Source organism: Pongo abelii, chromosome 5 (genome assembly GCF_028885655.2).
Source record: "Pongo abelii isolate AG06213 chromosome 5, NHGRI_mPonAbe1-v2.0_pri, whole genome shotgun sequence".
Lineage (NCBI taxonomy): Eukaryota > Metazoa > Chordata > Mammalia > Primates > Hominidae > Pongo > Pongo abelii.
In genome coordinates this window covers 129,149,183-129,164,433 of record NC_071990.2, presented here as the reverse complement: position 1 = coordinate 129,164,433, position 15,251 = coordinate 129,149,183, and the positions used below count along the sequence as shown (strand labels likewise).

At 38.2% G+C, this 15,251-nt stretch overlaps 1 protein-coding gene across 1 annotated transcript in view; it reads left to right on the top strand.

Annotated features, from left to right (window-relative positions):
* Positions 1-15,251, top strand: part of THEMIS (thymocyte selection associated) — a 214,344-nt gene that overhangs the window by 183,056 nt on the left and 16,037 nt on the right. The window contains exon 5 of the mRNA XM_003776918.5: positions 13,781-13,916. Coding sequence (XP_003776966.1) covers positions 13,781-13,916 — 136 coding nt within the window. The remainder of the gene's footprint in view (positions 1-13,780; positions 13,917-15,251) is intronic.

The window sequence follows — 15,251 nt, the reverse complement described above, 5'->3', positions numbered from 1 at the left end:
TTTGACTTCCTCTTTTCCTAATTGAATACCCATTATTTCCTTCTCCTGCCTAATTGCCCTGGCCAGAACTTCTAACACTATGTTGAATAGGAGTGGTGAGAGAGGGCATCCCTGTCTTGTGCCGGTTTTCAAAGGGAATGCTTCAAGTTTTTGTCCATTCAGTATGATATTGGCTGTGGGTTTGTCATAGATAGCTCTTATTATTTTGGGATGTGTCCCATCAATACCTAATTTATTGAGAGTTTTTAGCATGAAGTGTTGTTGAATTTTGTCAAAGGCCTTTTCTGCATCTGTTGAGATAATCATGTGGTTTTTGTCTTTGGTTCTGTTTATATGCTGGATTACATTTATTGATTTGCGTATATTGAACCAGCCTTGCATCCCAGGGATGAAGCCCACTTGATCATGGTGGATAAGCTTTTTGATGTGCTGCTGGATTCAGTTTGCCAGTATGTTATTGAGGATTTTTGCATCAATGTTCATCAAGGCTATTGGTCTCAAATTCTCTTTTTTGGTTGTGTCTCTGCCCAGCTTTGGTATCAGGATGATGCTGGCCTCATAAAATGAGTTAGGGAGGATTCCCTCTTTTTCTATTGATTGGAATAGTTTCAGAAGGAATAGTACCAGTTCCTCCTTGTACCTCTGGTAGAATTCGGCTGTGAATCCATCTGGTCTTGGACTCTTTTTGGTTGGTAAGCTATTGATTATTGCCACAATTTCAGCTCCTGTTATTGGTCTATTCAGAGATCCAACTTCTTCCTGGTTTAGTCTTGGGAGAGTGTATGTGTCGAGGAATTTATCCATTTCTTCTAGATTTTCTAGTTTATTTGTGTAGAGGTATTTGTAGTAGTCTCTGATGGTAGTTTGTATTTCTGTGGGATCAGTGGTGATATCCCCTTTATCATTTTTTATTGCATCTATTTGATTCTTCTTTCTTTTTTTCTTTATTAGTCTTGCTAGCGGTCTATCAATTTTGTTGATCCTTTCAAAAAACCAGCTCCTGGATTCATTAATTTTTTGGAGGGTTTTTTGTGTCCCTATTTCCTTGAGTTCTGCTCTGATCTTAGTTATTTCTTGCCTTCTGCTAGCTTTTGAATGTGTTTGCTCTGCTTTTCTAGTTCTTTTAATTGTGATGTTAGGGTGTCAATTTTAGATCCTTCCTGCTTTTTCTTGTGGGCATTTAGTGCTATAAATTTCTCTCTACACACTGCTTTGAATGCATCCCAGAGATTCTGGTATGTTGTGTCTTGGTTCTCATTGGTTTCAAAGAACATCTTTATTTCTGCCTTCATTTTGTTATGTGCCCAGTAGTCATTCAGGAGCAGGTTGTTCAGTTTCCATTTAGTTGAGCGGTTTTGAGTGAGATTCTTAATCCTGAGTTCTAGTTTGATTGCACTGTGATATGAGAGATAGTTTGTTATAATTTCTGTTCTATTACATTTGCTGAGGAGAGCTTTACTTCCAAGTATGTGGTCAATTTTGGAATAGGTGTGATGTGGTGCTGAAAAAAATGTATATTCTGTTGATTTGGGGTGGAGAGTTCTGTAGATGTCTATGAGGTCTGCTTGGTGCAGAGCTGAGTTCAATTCCTGGGTATCCTTGTTGACTTTCTGTCTCGTTGATCTGTCTAATGTTGACAGTGGGGTGTTAAAGTCTCCCATTATTAATGTGTGGGAGTCTAAGTCTCTGTGTAGGTCACTCAGGACTTGCTTTATGAATCTGGGTGCTCCTGTATTGGGTGCATGTATATTTAGGATAGTTAGCTCTTCTTGTTGAATTAATCCCTTTACCATTATGTAATGGCCTTCTTTGTCTCTTTTGATCTTTGTTGGTTTAAAGTCCGTTTTATCAGAGACTAGGATTGCAATGCCTGCCTTTTTTTGTTTTCCATTTTCTTGGTAGATCTTCCTCCATCCCTTTATTTCGAGCCTATGTGTATCTCTGCATGTGAGATGGCTTTCCTGAATACAGCACACTGATGGGTCTTGACTCTTTATCCAATTTGCCAGTCTGTGTTTTTTGATTGGAGCATTTAGTCCATTTACATTTAAAGTTAATATTGTTATGTGTGAATTTGATCCTGTCATTATGATGTTAGCTGGTTATTTTGCTCGTTAGTTGATGCAGTTTCTTCCTAGTCTCGCTGGTCTTTACATTTTGGCATGATTTTGCAGCGGCTGGTACCGCTTTTTCCTTTCCATGTTTAGTGCTTCCTTCAGGAGCTCTTTTAGGGCAGGCCTGGTGGTGACAAAATCTCTCAGCATTCGCTTGTCTGTGAAGTATTTTATTTCTCCTTCACTTATGAAGCTTAGTTTGGCTGGATGTGAAATTCTGTGTTGAAAATTCTTTTCTTTAAGAATGTTGAATATTGGCCCCCACTCTCTTCTGGCTTGTAGAGTTTCTGCCGAGAGATCTGTTGTTAGTCTGATGGGCTTCCCTTTGAGGGTAACCGGACCTTTCTCTCTGGCTGCCCTTAACATTTTTTCCTTCATTTCAACTTTGGTGAATCTGACAATTATGTGTCTTGGAGTTGCTCTTCTCGAGGAGTATCTTTGTGGTGTTCTCTGTATTTCCTGAATCTGAATGTTGGCCTGCCTTGCTAGATTGGGGAAGTTCTCCTGGATAATATCCTGCAGAGTGTTTTTTAACTTGGTTCCATTCTCCCCGTCACTTTCAGGTACACCAATCAGACGTAGATTTGGTCTTTTCACATAGTCCCATATTTCTTGGAGGCTTTGCTCGTTTCTTTTTATTCTTTTTTCTCTAAACTTCCCTTCTTGCTTCATTTCATTCATTTCATCTTCCATCGCTGATACCCTTTCTTCCAGTTGATCGCATCGGCTCCTGAGGCTTCTGCATTCTTCACGTAGTTCTCGAGCTTTGGTTTTCAGCTCCATTAGCTCCTTTAAGCACTTCTCTGTATTGGTTATTCTAGTTATACATTCTTCTAAATTTTTTTCAAAGTTTTCAACTTCTTTGCCTTTGGTTTGAATATCCTCCCGTAGCTCGGAGTAATTTGATCGTCTGAAGCCTTCTTCTGTCAGCTCGTCAAAGTCATTCTCCGTCCAGCTTTGTTCCGTTGCTGGTGAGGAACTGCGTTCCTTTGGAGGAGGAGAGGTGCTCTGCTTTTTAGAGTTTCCAGTTTTTCTGCTCTGTTTTTTCCCCATCTTTGTGGTTTTATCTACTTTTGGTCTTTGATGATGGTGACGTACAGATGGGTTTTTGGTGTGGATGTCCTTTCTGTTTGTTAGTTTTCCTTCTAACAGACAGGACCCTCAGCTGCAGGTCTGTGTGAGGTGTCAGTCTGCCTCTGCTGGGGAGTGCCTCCCAGTTAGGCTGCTTGGGGGTCAGGGGTCAGGTACCCACTTGAGGAGGCAGTCTGCCCGTTCTCAGATCTCCAGCTGCGTGCTGGGAGAACCACTGCTCTCTTCAAAGCTGTCAGACAGGGACATTTAAGTCTGCAGAGGTTACTGCTGTCTTTTTGTTTGTCTGTGCCCTGCCCCCAGAGGTGGAGCCTACAGAGGCAGGCAGGCCTCCTTGAGCTGTGGTGGGCTCCACCCAGTTCGAGCTTCCCGGCTGCTTTGTTTACCTAAGCAAGCCTGGGCAATGGTGGGCGGCCCTCCCCCAGCCTCGCTGCCGCCTTGCAGTTTGATCTCAGACTGCTGTGCTAGCAATCAGTGAGACTCTGTGGGCATAGGACCCTCTGAGCCAGGTGCGGGATATAATCTCCTGGTGCGCCAGTTTTTAAGCCCATCGGAAAAGTGCAGTATTCAGGTGTGAGTGACCCGATTTTCCAGGCGCCATCTGTCACCCCTTTCTTTGACTAGGAAAGGGAACTCCCTGACCTCTTGTGCTTCCTGAGTGAGGCAATGCCTCGCCCTTCTTCGGCTGGCGCACAGTGCCCGAAATGAATGAGGCAATGGAGGAGGAGAGTCAGAGAATACATAAGAGGTTGGAAGAATGATTGATTAAGTATGTCATGGGAAGAGTGCAAGAGAAAGGGTCATATTCCAAGGGGGAGGCACTCACATTGGAAAAAGGACTGGACATTTTGTGAGTCAGTAAGAAACAGAAGAAATCAAGTGTTGTTTCTAAGGAAAGAGAAGGAGAGCTATGGGAATTGATTTCAGATGGCCACCATCTCAATTAATTAAGTGATTGAGTAACATTCTAAAATGAGGAATGCCGGATTTCCGTTGTGAGCTTTGATGAAAGAGAAAAAGGCTTGAAATATCTTCCATGGACCCCTCAAAAGGAAGGGAAGCAGAGATCCTTGGAAAAACTGAGCAACACTGAGGAACCACATGTCACCAGGTAACATGAATGTATGTCAGAAACAAATAGAAAATTTCAAGTTTTTTTTTGCTTTTAAACCAGCAATGAGCTTGCTACTTCTGGGGATGAGTGAAGAGAGAGACAGAGAGAGGGTGAGAAGAGAGAGAGTGAGAGAAAGAGAGAGACAGACAGAAGAAATTGGCAAAGGGAGTAGAATGGAAATTGAGGATCTGATATCTGATAGCCACAGTAAGAAAGTTGTTAATATGCAGGTTTTAAAGCCTCTTGGGTAGGGAAACAAGTGAGGCAGGGAAGAAGCCAATAGGTAAAAATAAATGAAAAAGTGAGAGGGGGTTCAAGTGTATTTGAAGATACAAATGTAATCAAATAAAACGACGTTTTTTAATTCAGATCTTTGCTCAAATATAATGAAAAATCTTCTCATTCAAATCTTTGCTCAAATGTCAAACTATCTAAAATTGCAACCTTCTTGCCCTACTTTACCTTGTCTATCCACTTCTCTGTTTCATTTTTTCCCATTGAACTCATTCTGTGTATTTTCCTGATGTATTTATTATTGGTTCTTCCTCCCTGCCACCTCACCCCTAATCCCAACTCACACACACAGGATGTAAACGCAAGGAGGGCAGGGAATTCTTTGCCTCTTCTTTCTTAGTACCATATCCCCAATACCTTTACCTTTGCATAGTTGTTGCTCATTGTATACTTGCTGAATGAATGAATGATCATACAACAATGGAAAGGGAATGAGTTGGTATAAATTAACTAAATCTTTATCTTTTATGTTAACATTTGAAAGCTAGTAATTTAAGCTGGTAAGTCACGATGAGCAAAGTAAGTGTTACAGATGTAGCCTCCAGCAAAACTAAAAAGCAAAAATAGTAAGAAAGAAGTTGCTTTGGGGGATTGGAAATGTTGGGACAAGAGGCTTTTGCTTTCCCTTCTAACTCTTCTGCACTGTTTGATTTATTACAACGTGAATGTGTTGCTTTGATAAAAAATAAAACCAAAACAACGCCCCCAAAAAATAAGACCTAGAGGGAAGAGCAGTGTTAGTAGCAGCAAGTGAGAGCACAGAGGAGAGTGTTAGAATCCAAGATTGTGAGGATGGAGAAATTCTGACGAACAATGAGGTCCATGTTCTGATTGTACTTACAAGAGGCTAAAAAAGACTAAAAAGAAGTTCAACAGTGGTGTGAACATTAAGGTCTGTTGATGTCATGTTTGGAGAGGGAAAGAAAACAGGAGAACATGAGCTAGAGGCCATTCTGGGCAAAATGGAGAAGGATCCTGAAGATGAAGGGCCATGCCTGGATCTATAGAAATTTCGAAAAGGTGTTGGTTGGTGGTGCCAGACAATGCCTTAAAAGGGGGATCAGAAATAGGGCTTGTGAATTAGAGGAGGTAAGAAGAGCAACCTTTATGGGAAGGGGTTTCAAAGAAATGTTGCCAGGCTTAAGTTGAGCTGAGGAGATAGAAAGCAGGCTCCAAGGACCACATCCTATGTGGGGCACCTATTCACAACAGAGTACGCATTTTATATTTTAGCAACACTTTGGTAGCAAGAATGCTATTTGATAATTTATATACAGTAATTTGAAGGCTTGAAGAAATAGTGAGATGAGTCATACTCATCAAAATCCTTTCTAGTTCAAATAATAATACAGCAATGTTTTAAATCAGATTGCCAGGACATATACCTTTTAAAGACTCATGTGAAAGCCTGTATTTTAATACCCAGAAGGCTAAGATGATTTCAAAGGTAATTTTTAAGAAATGAATTGAGAATAATTTTCCTAGATACAGACAGACCTATTATAAAGTACACCACAGTTCCCATCTGTCATCTGCAGCCACTGTTGCCCTGCTGGACACTGTTCAAATGCTATTCATATGTCCACTAATTCAAAACTAATTTAACCAAAAGCTCATCTAACAAAATATGTGTCACATAGTTGATTCCACTGTAATTTCTGTTTTCATAATTTAAAATAAGATTAATTTTCCTGCCCTTTGGCCACAGATTACACTTACAGACTCTAAGAGTTATGATTTCTCATTAAAATAGGAGCTATGAAAGTTATGACGATAATCATGCAAATTAATTACTTCCAAATTTTCAGGAAGACAAAATAAGGAAGAAGATTTATCTCTACACAAAGAGCTACTCCAGTGTGCATTACATCAGAATTTTGAGTAAGCCAACTTTGGCATTTTGAAGAGGAGGCACTTGCCACAGCGTCTCTAAAATCGTAAATTATTTTGCATGATTGTCCAATATCTGGAGTGACAAGGCTAACATCTTTGAGGGCAGAAGGAATTTTTGTTTATCTCCTTAAGAATAATAATTGTACAGATTAGCTGTCTATTCAGACCTCATTTTAAAGTAAGAAGTGTTGGCTAAGCCTTGCTTCAAATCTTCATTTCGTCTTTGGCTAAATTCACAGAATGTTAGAGTAGCAAGAAGCACATTGATTTGAGCTTGATGGAAGTATGTGAGAGGTTCTCCACCTTCACATACAATTTTCATTGTAGATGAAAATTCTTCAACTCATTTCAATCAAAGTATGTGATTATATTGAGTTCTTCCTGCATCCATGAACTAGGATTTGATTTTTTCCAAGAGGGTGATTAAATCAACATAAATCAAGATGGTGGGACTTCTAGATATCAAATTACCTAGATTCCAGTTTTCATCAGGGAAAATAGAGGAAGATACAAGTGAAATCTATATCTGAAATATGAGTGCTGTTAATCTCTTACTTTAATGCTTGATATATTCTTGAAACATATCTTGAAAGTGAAGTATAAAATAATCTTAATAGTAATGAAGAATTTCTTTCCCATAGGACCCAGTAAGATCTTTGATATATGATATGTGAGATGATTTCTAATCAGTTACAGCAAGGGTGGTTTTTCTTGGGTCTGGTCCCAGCCAGTCCAGGAAGAAGAAGAGGTCTTTGTAGGATTGAGATTGGGTGCTGTCTTCTCTTATTAGAGCAACTAGGGAAATAGATTCAGGCATCTTTCTTTTCCGTAGGCCTACTGTCTGTCCTCCGACCCAAGAAAAGTTCAGGGTAGATACCAACTCTTTTAAATGTCTGACTTTCTGGAGGTACTTGGAATAAGCACAGAAGAAAGATTCTGCCCTCTTGTTAACCACTATTGGGCCCAAGAATGTCTTAGTGTCAAGCCACATGCAAACACCTGTGACTGCTGGTGAAGTTCCTGATCAACTGCCAGCCCAGTCCAAGCCAGCAAGGTCATATTGGAATAAGAGGGTGTGAATGATTCGGGGAAGAGGAGCACTAACCAAAGAGGGTAAGTGATGCCAGCAAGGACTCTCACCTGGGAAGGTCATAGCCTAAAGCTCCAGGAGGAGCAGAAAAGGGGAAATGAGCTTCTGATGAGCTGATGAACCAAGGCCTGCCAAACACAGGCTTGAGCAAACCCTCTGTAAACAACATAAGGCTGCAAGGGACAGGAAAGGGTCAAAAGATAGCATGTCTTTGGGATAGGGCTGAACAAGCTCAGAAGCATCTCTTTGAATTGGTATAAAGAAGACATTCTGTGCAGAAAGGGCAGTTTGAGTATGTATGGATCATTGTAGGAAACCTCAGAATATTGCCCAAAAGAGATGACTGTCTATATGGATGATCAGTTTTAGATTATTTTTCACAGTTTATATTCTTGCTTTTTAAAAAAATATTTGCCTCTATTATGTTATGGACCTTTATAATGCACAATGATGAATTAATTAGTTTTTATAAAAACACTTGATCATCTTCTAAATTATTTATGGTGATTCAACTATATAACAAACAGAAGAGAACACACTCACAGACACACACACACAGAGACACACACACACACAGTAGGAGACAGATTACATACAGAATGTTTTTCTACAATGATTATTTGCATATCCTCAGCAAGCCTGTATTTGATGTGATTCGATTTTTATTCTCTTTTATTTATGTATAGTCTCTGAATTATTGTCATTGTTCTTATTTTAAGTAGAATTTAATTCTCTGGAAGAAAGTTAGTTAATGAGAGATTTCTTCTCAAATATCACTTGAAATTTCTTCACTTAAATGTACTTTCTGAAGTGAAAAAGTACAGGCAGTGGAAAGTAGCAGTGTTTATATAAGCAGAGAGGGAGGTTGCTTTTTTTAGTCAGGAGAGGATTGATTTTTTTACAAAGTAAAAAGTAAAGTACATTATCTAGGATACTTCAAGTTGCTTTAAATATGAGTGATGTTTAGTCCCTGGCTAAGAGAGGTCCTTTGTAGCTCTCTAAGGAAAAACAAGCCCATTTGCCCTTGGGGAGAAGGGGCACAAATAAATACAATCATGAGCTAGGAATCTCAATAAATTGAAAAAGTATGATTTTATTCAACAGCATGGCCTTAGGTATGAGATGAAAGAGATTTGAAGAGCTCTTTCCAATTTTTTTGTGGACATCTTGGTTAACTTTTTTTGGTAATATTTATTTGTTCCTTTCTTTGTTTGTGAGACAAATATTCAGTACATTATAATTGCATCATTACCTTTAGCAGGAACAATAAAAACAACATGCAAAATACAAGCCAAGAATAACATAAAAATAATTTAATAGTCATTTCAAATTAGCAGACAGGATTGTAATGATTCATTTCTAATAACAAGTTAAATGGAAATTATGTAGAATAAACAGAACCTTATTTTTGAAGTACAACTACAGTGTGGTCACAGAGGCCTGATGCATGGCAGTTCAAATTTATCTACGTTCCTCTCCATTCTTTGCAAACATTTTAATTTTCTCATTTTCCTCTGGACCCAACCTTCATGTTGAAGACTTGACATCACAGAAGCAGGACCTGACAGAGGATTTTATTTCTCCAGTTGTTGTCAGGCCACATTCTCATGCCTAGGGTAATAGGGGCCACTGTGTTTACACACTTAGTTCTCAATTCTCACTTTCTCTAACATAACAATTCTCAGATTTATAACTTCCATAGATAGTTGACCAATGTAATTTGATTCAGAGCTATATGGGATACTGTATGAATACAGTTCTGCATGATTTCAGTAATGAGTTTATTTAAAAGCACAGGGTTTGAAATATGTGGTTTTTTTGGATAAAACCAGGTAAAATGTAACTGCATTTTATCTACCAATATATAATTATAAGCAGTACTGTTAGGAGTGATGATATACACAAACTTGCTTATGCATGTGAGTGTGACTATACAGTGGCCATTGATAACTGGCTAAAGAAAAAGTCATAAAAATTAAGTCATGTTTTATTCATGAATTTTCCTATTTATTTAATATGTAGTTATTTAATGCCTACTATATTTAAAACCCTGAGATAAGAGCTCAAGACAGTGAACAGGGCATGCATAGTTTTTACTTTCAGGGAGTTTTATTTTAGCCAGGGAGATAGACATTAAACATGAAAACAGCTATTATTTGATTGTAATTATAAAAATTGCATTATAGTAGAAGTACAAGGTGCACAAAGACTAAAAAATAGGGCACTGGCTAAGGTTTATACAGTGAGTGACACTTGCAGGAACCCAAGACTTCTTAATATTAAGGGGGATATTTTACTAAGAATGTCCTAGGCAAACAGAATAGCCAAGCCTTCAGACAGAAAGGAAGAGTGATGAGATTGTGGACCTGAAAGGACATTAGAATTAGAGTCCAGAGTGCTTACTAAGGCATGCAAGCTTCTGCCTCTCTACACCTCATCTCATTTCATAAATCTCTACCTCCCCGCTGGAGTCATAAACACACAGGTGGTAGATCAAGCCACATGATTGCTGAAATTATCTAGGAATGGAAAAAAGAAAACTGGGAGAATAACAGAACCTTGAGACCTCTTGACACGCAATGTTTGGGTAAAGAAGGACACTCCAGCAAAGGAGACTAAGAATAAGCACTCAGAGTGGAAGGAGGAACATCAGAAGCCAAAAGAAGGAGGTGACCAGACATGTCAGATGCTGCTGAGAGGTAAAACAAGTTGAAGTCTGGCAGGTTATTGGCCAGATTGAAGTTTCTGAGCAGAAATGGATGCTGGATAGAGAAGAAAGGAAAAAGAGCAAGGGGGTGATGGATATAGAGAAAGTAGAGGGATCAGTGGATCTCAGATCCCAGTGAGGTCCACGAATAGCCTTGGCAGAAACTGTGGAAAAAGCAGTCTTGGAGAAGGAGATTTGGCTGGAGTGGAAAGAATAAACTTGAGGATAGGAGACGAAGAGAAAGAGGAACATACTTAATACTGGAGGTGGAAATATTTCAGCTGATGATAGACTTCAGATGTGATCTTGGGACTGAAAGCATGAGGTAGAAAAAATGAGAAGTTCATTTGTAGTAAGGAGATCCAGGGATGAATAAGATAGAATGTTTATGTAGCTATGGATATTGTCCAAGATCATGGCGATGCTGAGGCTAGAAAAGACAACAGTCCAGGTGTCAAAGCCTTTTTATGAAAAATGCATGGATAGTAGTAGATAGATGATACCAACAAGAAGGGAGACGGCACACAGCTAGACGACGGGAATATCAAAGTAGCAGACAAGTTTTGCAAGGAGGTAAGGTTGCAACAGACAACACTCAGGGAAGGGGATCCTCCACTTAAGGGTAACAGGGATGAGAAAGAATAAGCAGCCAGTATCATTCACAGAAGAAGAGGTGTCTTCAAAGAAGAATGAGATTTTAGTCAGGGTAAGAAGGTAGAGACAATATTCAGAAAAGAAGTTGAACATGTAGTGAAGTTTGCAAACCATAAAGCAAAGTTATCAAGGCATGGTGGAAGAATTTGAGAGATAAGAAAGGGGAGAGGGAAGAGAAAGAATTGAGGGTTAGTGGAGGGCAGTTGGGCAATTAAGAATGAAACACTGTAGGAATTTTATTGTAGCAGAAAAGAGATGCCAGGGTATAATGTGCAGACCCAGGGAACTAGAAGGAGGGGCTAAGTAAACAAGGAAGAGGGAGTGTGACAGGGTCAGTAACTTAAGAGACACCTACCTCCCTTTACGTTAGGACCTGGGAAAAGCAGCCTGGCTATAATATGTAATGTAAAAGAGAAACTGGAAAATGTGACAGGGCTTACTTAAGAAGAGACTCCACTGTGGGAACTGTTTCCAGGAAAATGAGGCTCTTAATTACTGAAACACTAATATGTTTATAAAATGCCCAGTGTGCCAGAGGTTTGCACCAGGAAGCACAGAACCTTTACAATACAGAACCTATTCTGATGAAGGGGCTATTTTCTCTCTCAGGCTTTCACAACATTCCTTTTATGAGTAAATAAACTCAGCATTTCTTTTATTTTCAGTCTGGAATATATTAGAATATACACAACTTGCATGAATTCTTAACTTTCCCTCAATGTTTTAATATTTTCAATTGAATTTGGTATAAACAAACATGAAGCTTATTCCTTCTTTAATCTATTGCATTGCTCAGTTCTGAGAAACTATGATTTAATACTCATGTCATAACTTGAAATAATAATATGCTTTTCAAAGGTATGTAATTCAGAATCAGGAAAGTAGTTGGATGCTGAAATCTGCTTCTTTCCAAAAACTACATGATAATAGAGGCCTGACAATAAATTTTAAAAATTACAGTGATGGTCTTCTATTTTTGTGGGCTGTGGAGGAGCTAAAAATAAACAAGCAGGGTGGTTTAGTTCTAGTTAATACCAACATCCAAACTGATCTTCAGAGCTGTCTTTTGTAGTATTGCTAGGATCCCTTCCTTGGTCATTAGAAAAGGAATTTGAGAAATATCTACAAATGACTTACCATACTCTATTTTAATTATCTGCATAAGCCATGTAAGAAATTGTGTTTGAATAATTTGGAGTCTGAGAGAATGTCATGTTATATTTGTATTCTCACACCACATCCATTATCTGGGATACTATAGATAGATGGTGGTTGAATGTACCAGTTATCTGTCAGCATACAATGCTGCATAACCACCAGAAAAACATAATGGCATAAAACCAAAATCACATTCATTTAGCTCATGAAGCTGTGGAATTCAGCTGACTTGAGCTGGTCTCAGATGACCTACACTGGTTTCACCCAAACGTCTGGGGCTCCTCTGGCTGTTGGTTGCTTCAGCTTGGACAGCTGGGGTGACCTAACTCTGCCCATCTCATGTTCAATCTGCAGCCAGCTAGCCTAGGCATAGCCTCATGGCATAGTGGAAGTTAAGGAATGAGCAAAAACAATTGTGCAAGCCTCTTTCAAGCCTCTGTGTCAATATCCTATTGAGCCAGAAGAAGCCACATTGATAGTCCAAAAGTCAGAGTAGGAGGGCACTGCAAAATTCTATAGAAAGGACATGGATACAGAGAGGGGTGAAGAGTGAGGGCTATCCGTACATCCAGTCCACCACATTAAAAATCTTAAGAAATCAATCATGAGGAACACTGTCCAAAGTTCAGGATTCATATCATAAGGCTCAGCACTGTTCATTTTGTTAACTCAAGTGAATTATTTAATCATTCTAAAGCCTAATTTCTTTATTGGCCTTTCTCAAGCTTTAAAAGCGGTTGATTTTATAAAATCAAGCTTTTAATGAATTTCATGCAATATACGGTCTACAGGAGAAATTTTACAGGAAAGTTGTCCATTATACTATCCTTTAGTGAGCCAACATGGCTAGTCTGAATGGCCATAATTGATTAGCTAATATTGATACCGAGAATCTTCACATATTCTGTAATCTTATTTCAAATTGACAAACTTCTAGTCTGGACTTGGGTATGAATTAATTAAGTGCTGGAAGTTTAATTTCCAATTGAAGTCTTCACTTTTTGTTCCCATCTGATGATTCTTTTGAAGCATACAGTGTGTCAGTATAATGTCAAATGCTGTGACATCTCTTACATGTGAGATGAGTTATAGGGACCATTGATGCTGTGCCTTAATAATTCATTGTTATGATGAATTATTACTCTGAAATTGACTAAAGGAGCTTTGTCAAATTCGCATAATGCTGATAAAAAATGTGGTTTAATTTATAGTAGATGTTATGATTTGTTTTATAGAAAGAGTACAGATGATACAGAAATGAAATCTGCTTTTGATTATATAATATGTAATTATGTAATATATAATGAAGTGCTGGATTAGTTAACTATAAGAATAAAAACTAAGTAAAAATGTTCTAAAAGAAAAAATATTTTATAAGCTTCACAAGAAGAAATTAATATACACAAATGGTCTTTGGAGATGGTTTTCTATGCCTAAAATGACTTCTTATTCTAGTTACTTAGATTGCTTCAAAAATTGTACACCTCAGTTTCCAAAATATATTGATGAACATATAATTTGTAGCTTGCTTTGACATGTCAAATGTTCTGTTTCAGACATACAGAAATGAATTGCCATGTGATAAATCTTTCATATCTCTGCGAAGCATTTATTTTGGACTGATAATTTACTTGTGAAATCAATCACTCTGACCTGTGTCATTTCAGCGTCATCACGTAGACATAACCAAGAAACTTCACCCAAATCAAGCTGGCCTGGATTCAAAAGTACTGGTTGGTAGTCAGAATGATTTGGTGGATGAAGAGAAAGAAAGGAGCAACCGTGGGGCCACAGCAGTAGCAGGTACTGATGTGACTATAGGTCAGTTAAACCACGGTGGTTTAACTGTCCACATGGCAAAGGTGCAATGGACAGATACTTACTATTATTTTATTTGGAACATATGACTCAGCCCAAGTGATCACCCTGCTCTGCCAATCACATTGAAATGAAGTTTTATGTGAAGCATGATATTGAACACTCACAATAATAATAGTAGTGTTTATTGTTTTCCATTATTAGATTTTTCACCTCATTTATGGTTTTCATGGCAATGAAATATTTCAAGATTGCTTGTATTGTTGTGATAATGATATTTTGATATTTTTGCTAGAACAATGAACAAGAAGAATTACTGTCTTGAAAAGAGGTTAAAATAATTGAGATGTTTTAAATTTAAAGAAGTGTCAGATAAGTCACTGAATGCAAGCTTGAATTATGATGGTTTAGTTTATAGAGATTGTGATCTGATATTTTTCATCTCTACTGAGTGCAAAACAAAAGCAAACGGACTTGTGGAGGAGTTGATAGCATTCAATTAAGCTACCCAGACTAACTTCCATATGGCAGAAATTTGGGATGAGCTAGCAAGGGAAATAAGAAGTTTGTTTCTTGCCAATATTTTAGACACACCAAACCCCCTCAATTTCTATTACACTTTATCTTTGAAACTTCACATTTAGTTCATATGAAAATTGAAACTGTAATTATTCTTAAGCATACGGTTTGCTCCTTTCTCCTCCTTATTTGGTTTTGTAGCTAGCACGCTTTCTTCTCCAAGGACATATAAAAGTCAAAATACTAGATAAAGTCTCTGAAGTGTTTCTGCTCCAAACCCTGTCTGCACAATCTGGATTCTTTCATGTAGTTAGCTTACTGGCTTCTGACACTCCTATAAAAACGTCCCATAGAGCTTTTCTTATTACCTTTTCATTGACTCTCTCCAAGTGAGAAAAATGAAATTCTGTAAAGGGCTTTGAAAACCATGCATATTGCAATTCCTCCAAATTTCTAATACTAATCAAGTATGACTACAAAAGAAACAACCACTGCAGTGAAAATTGCTGCAGTGCGTTGAGTCTCAAGCCATTATTAATTCATTGGAACTTGTTGTGTTTTTTCTTTCTTTAAGATTGTGAATTCTAAAAAGTACCAGATAACACAATTCCTGAGATCAAAGTTTTTGTTTCAATCAGAGGGAAACGTTATCTAATCTCCTCTTGTATGTGAATCTTTCCGGGATGGTACAGCAGTAGTCCCAGCTTTGTGCCTTGAGTGAGTAGTACAGCGCATGTTACAGACCAGAGCAGCACCTGCTTTGAACATATTACTTGTAAGTGATGATTTTAGGGACAAAGA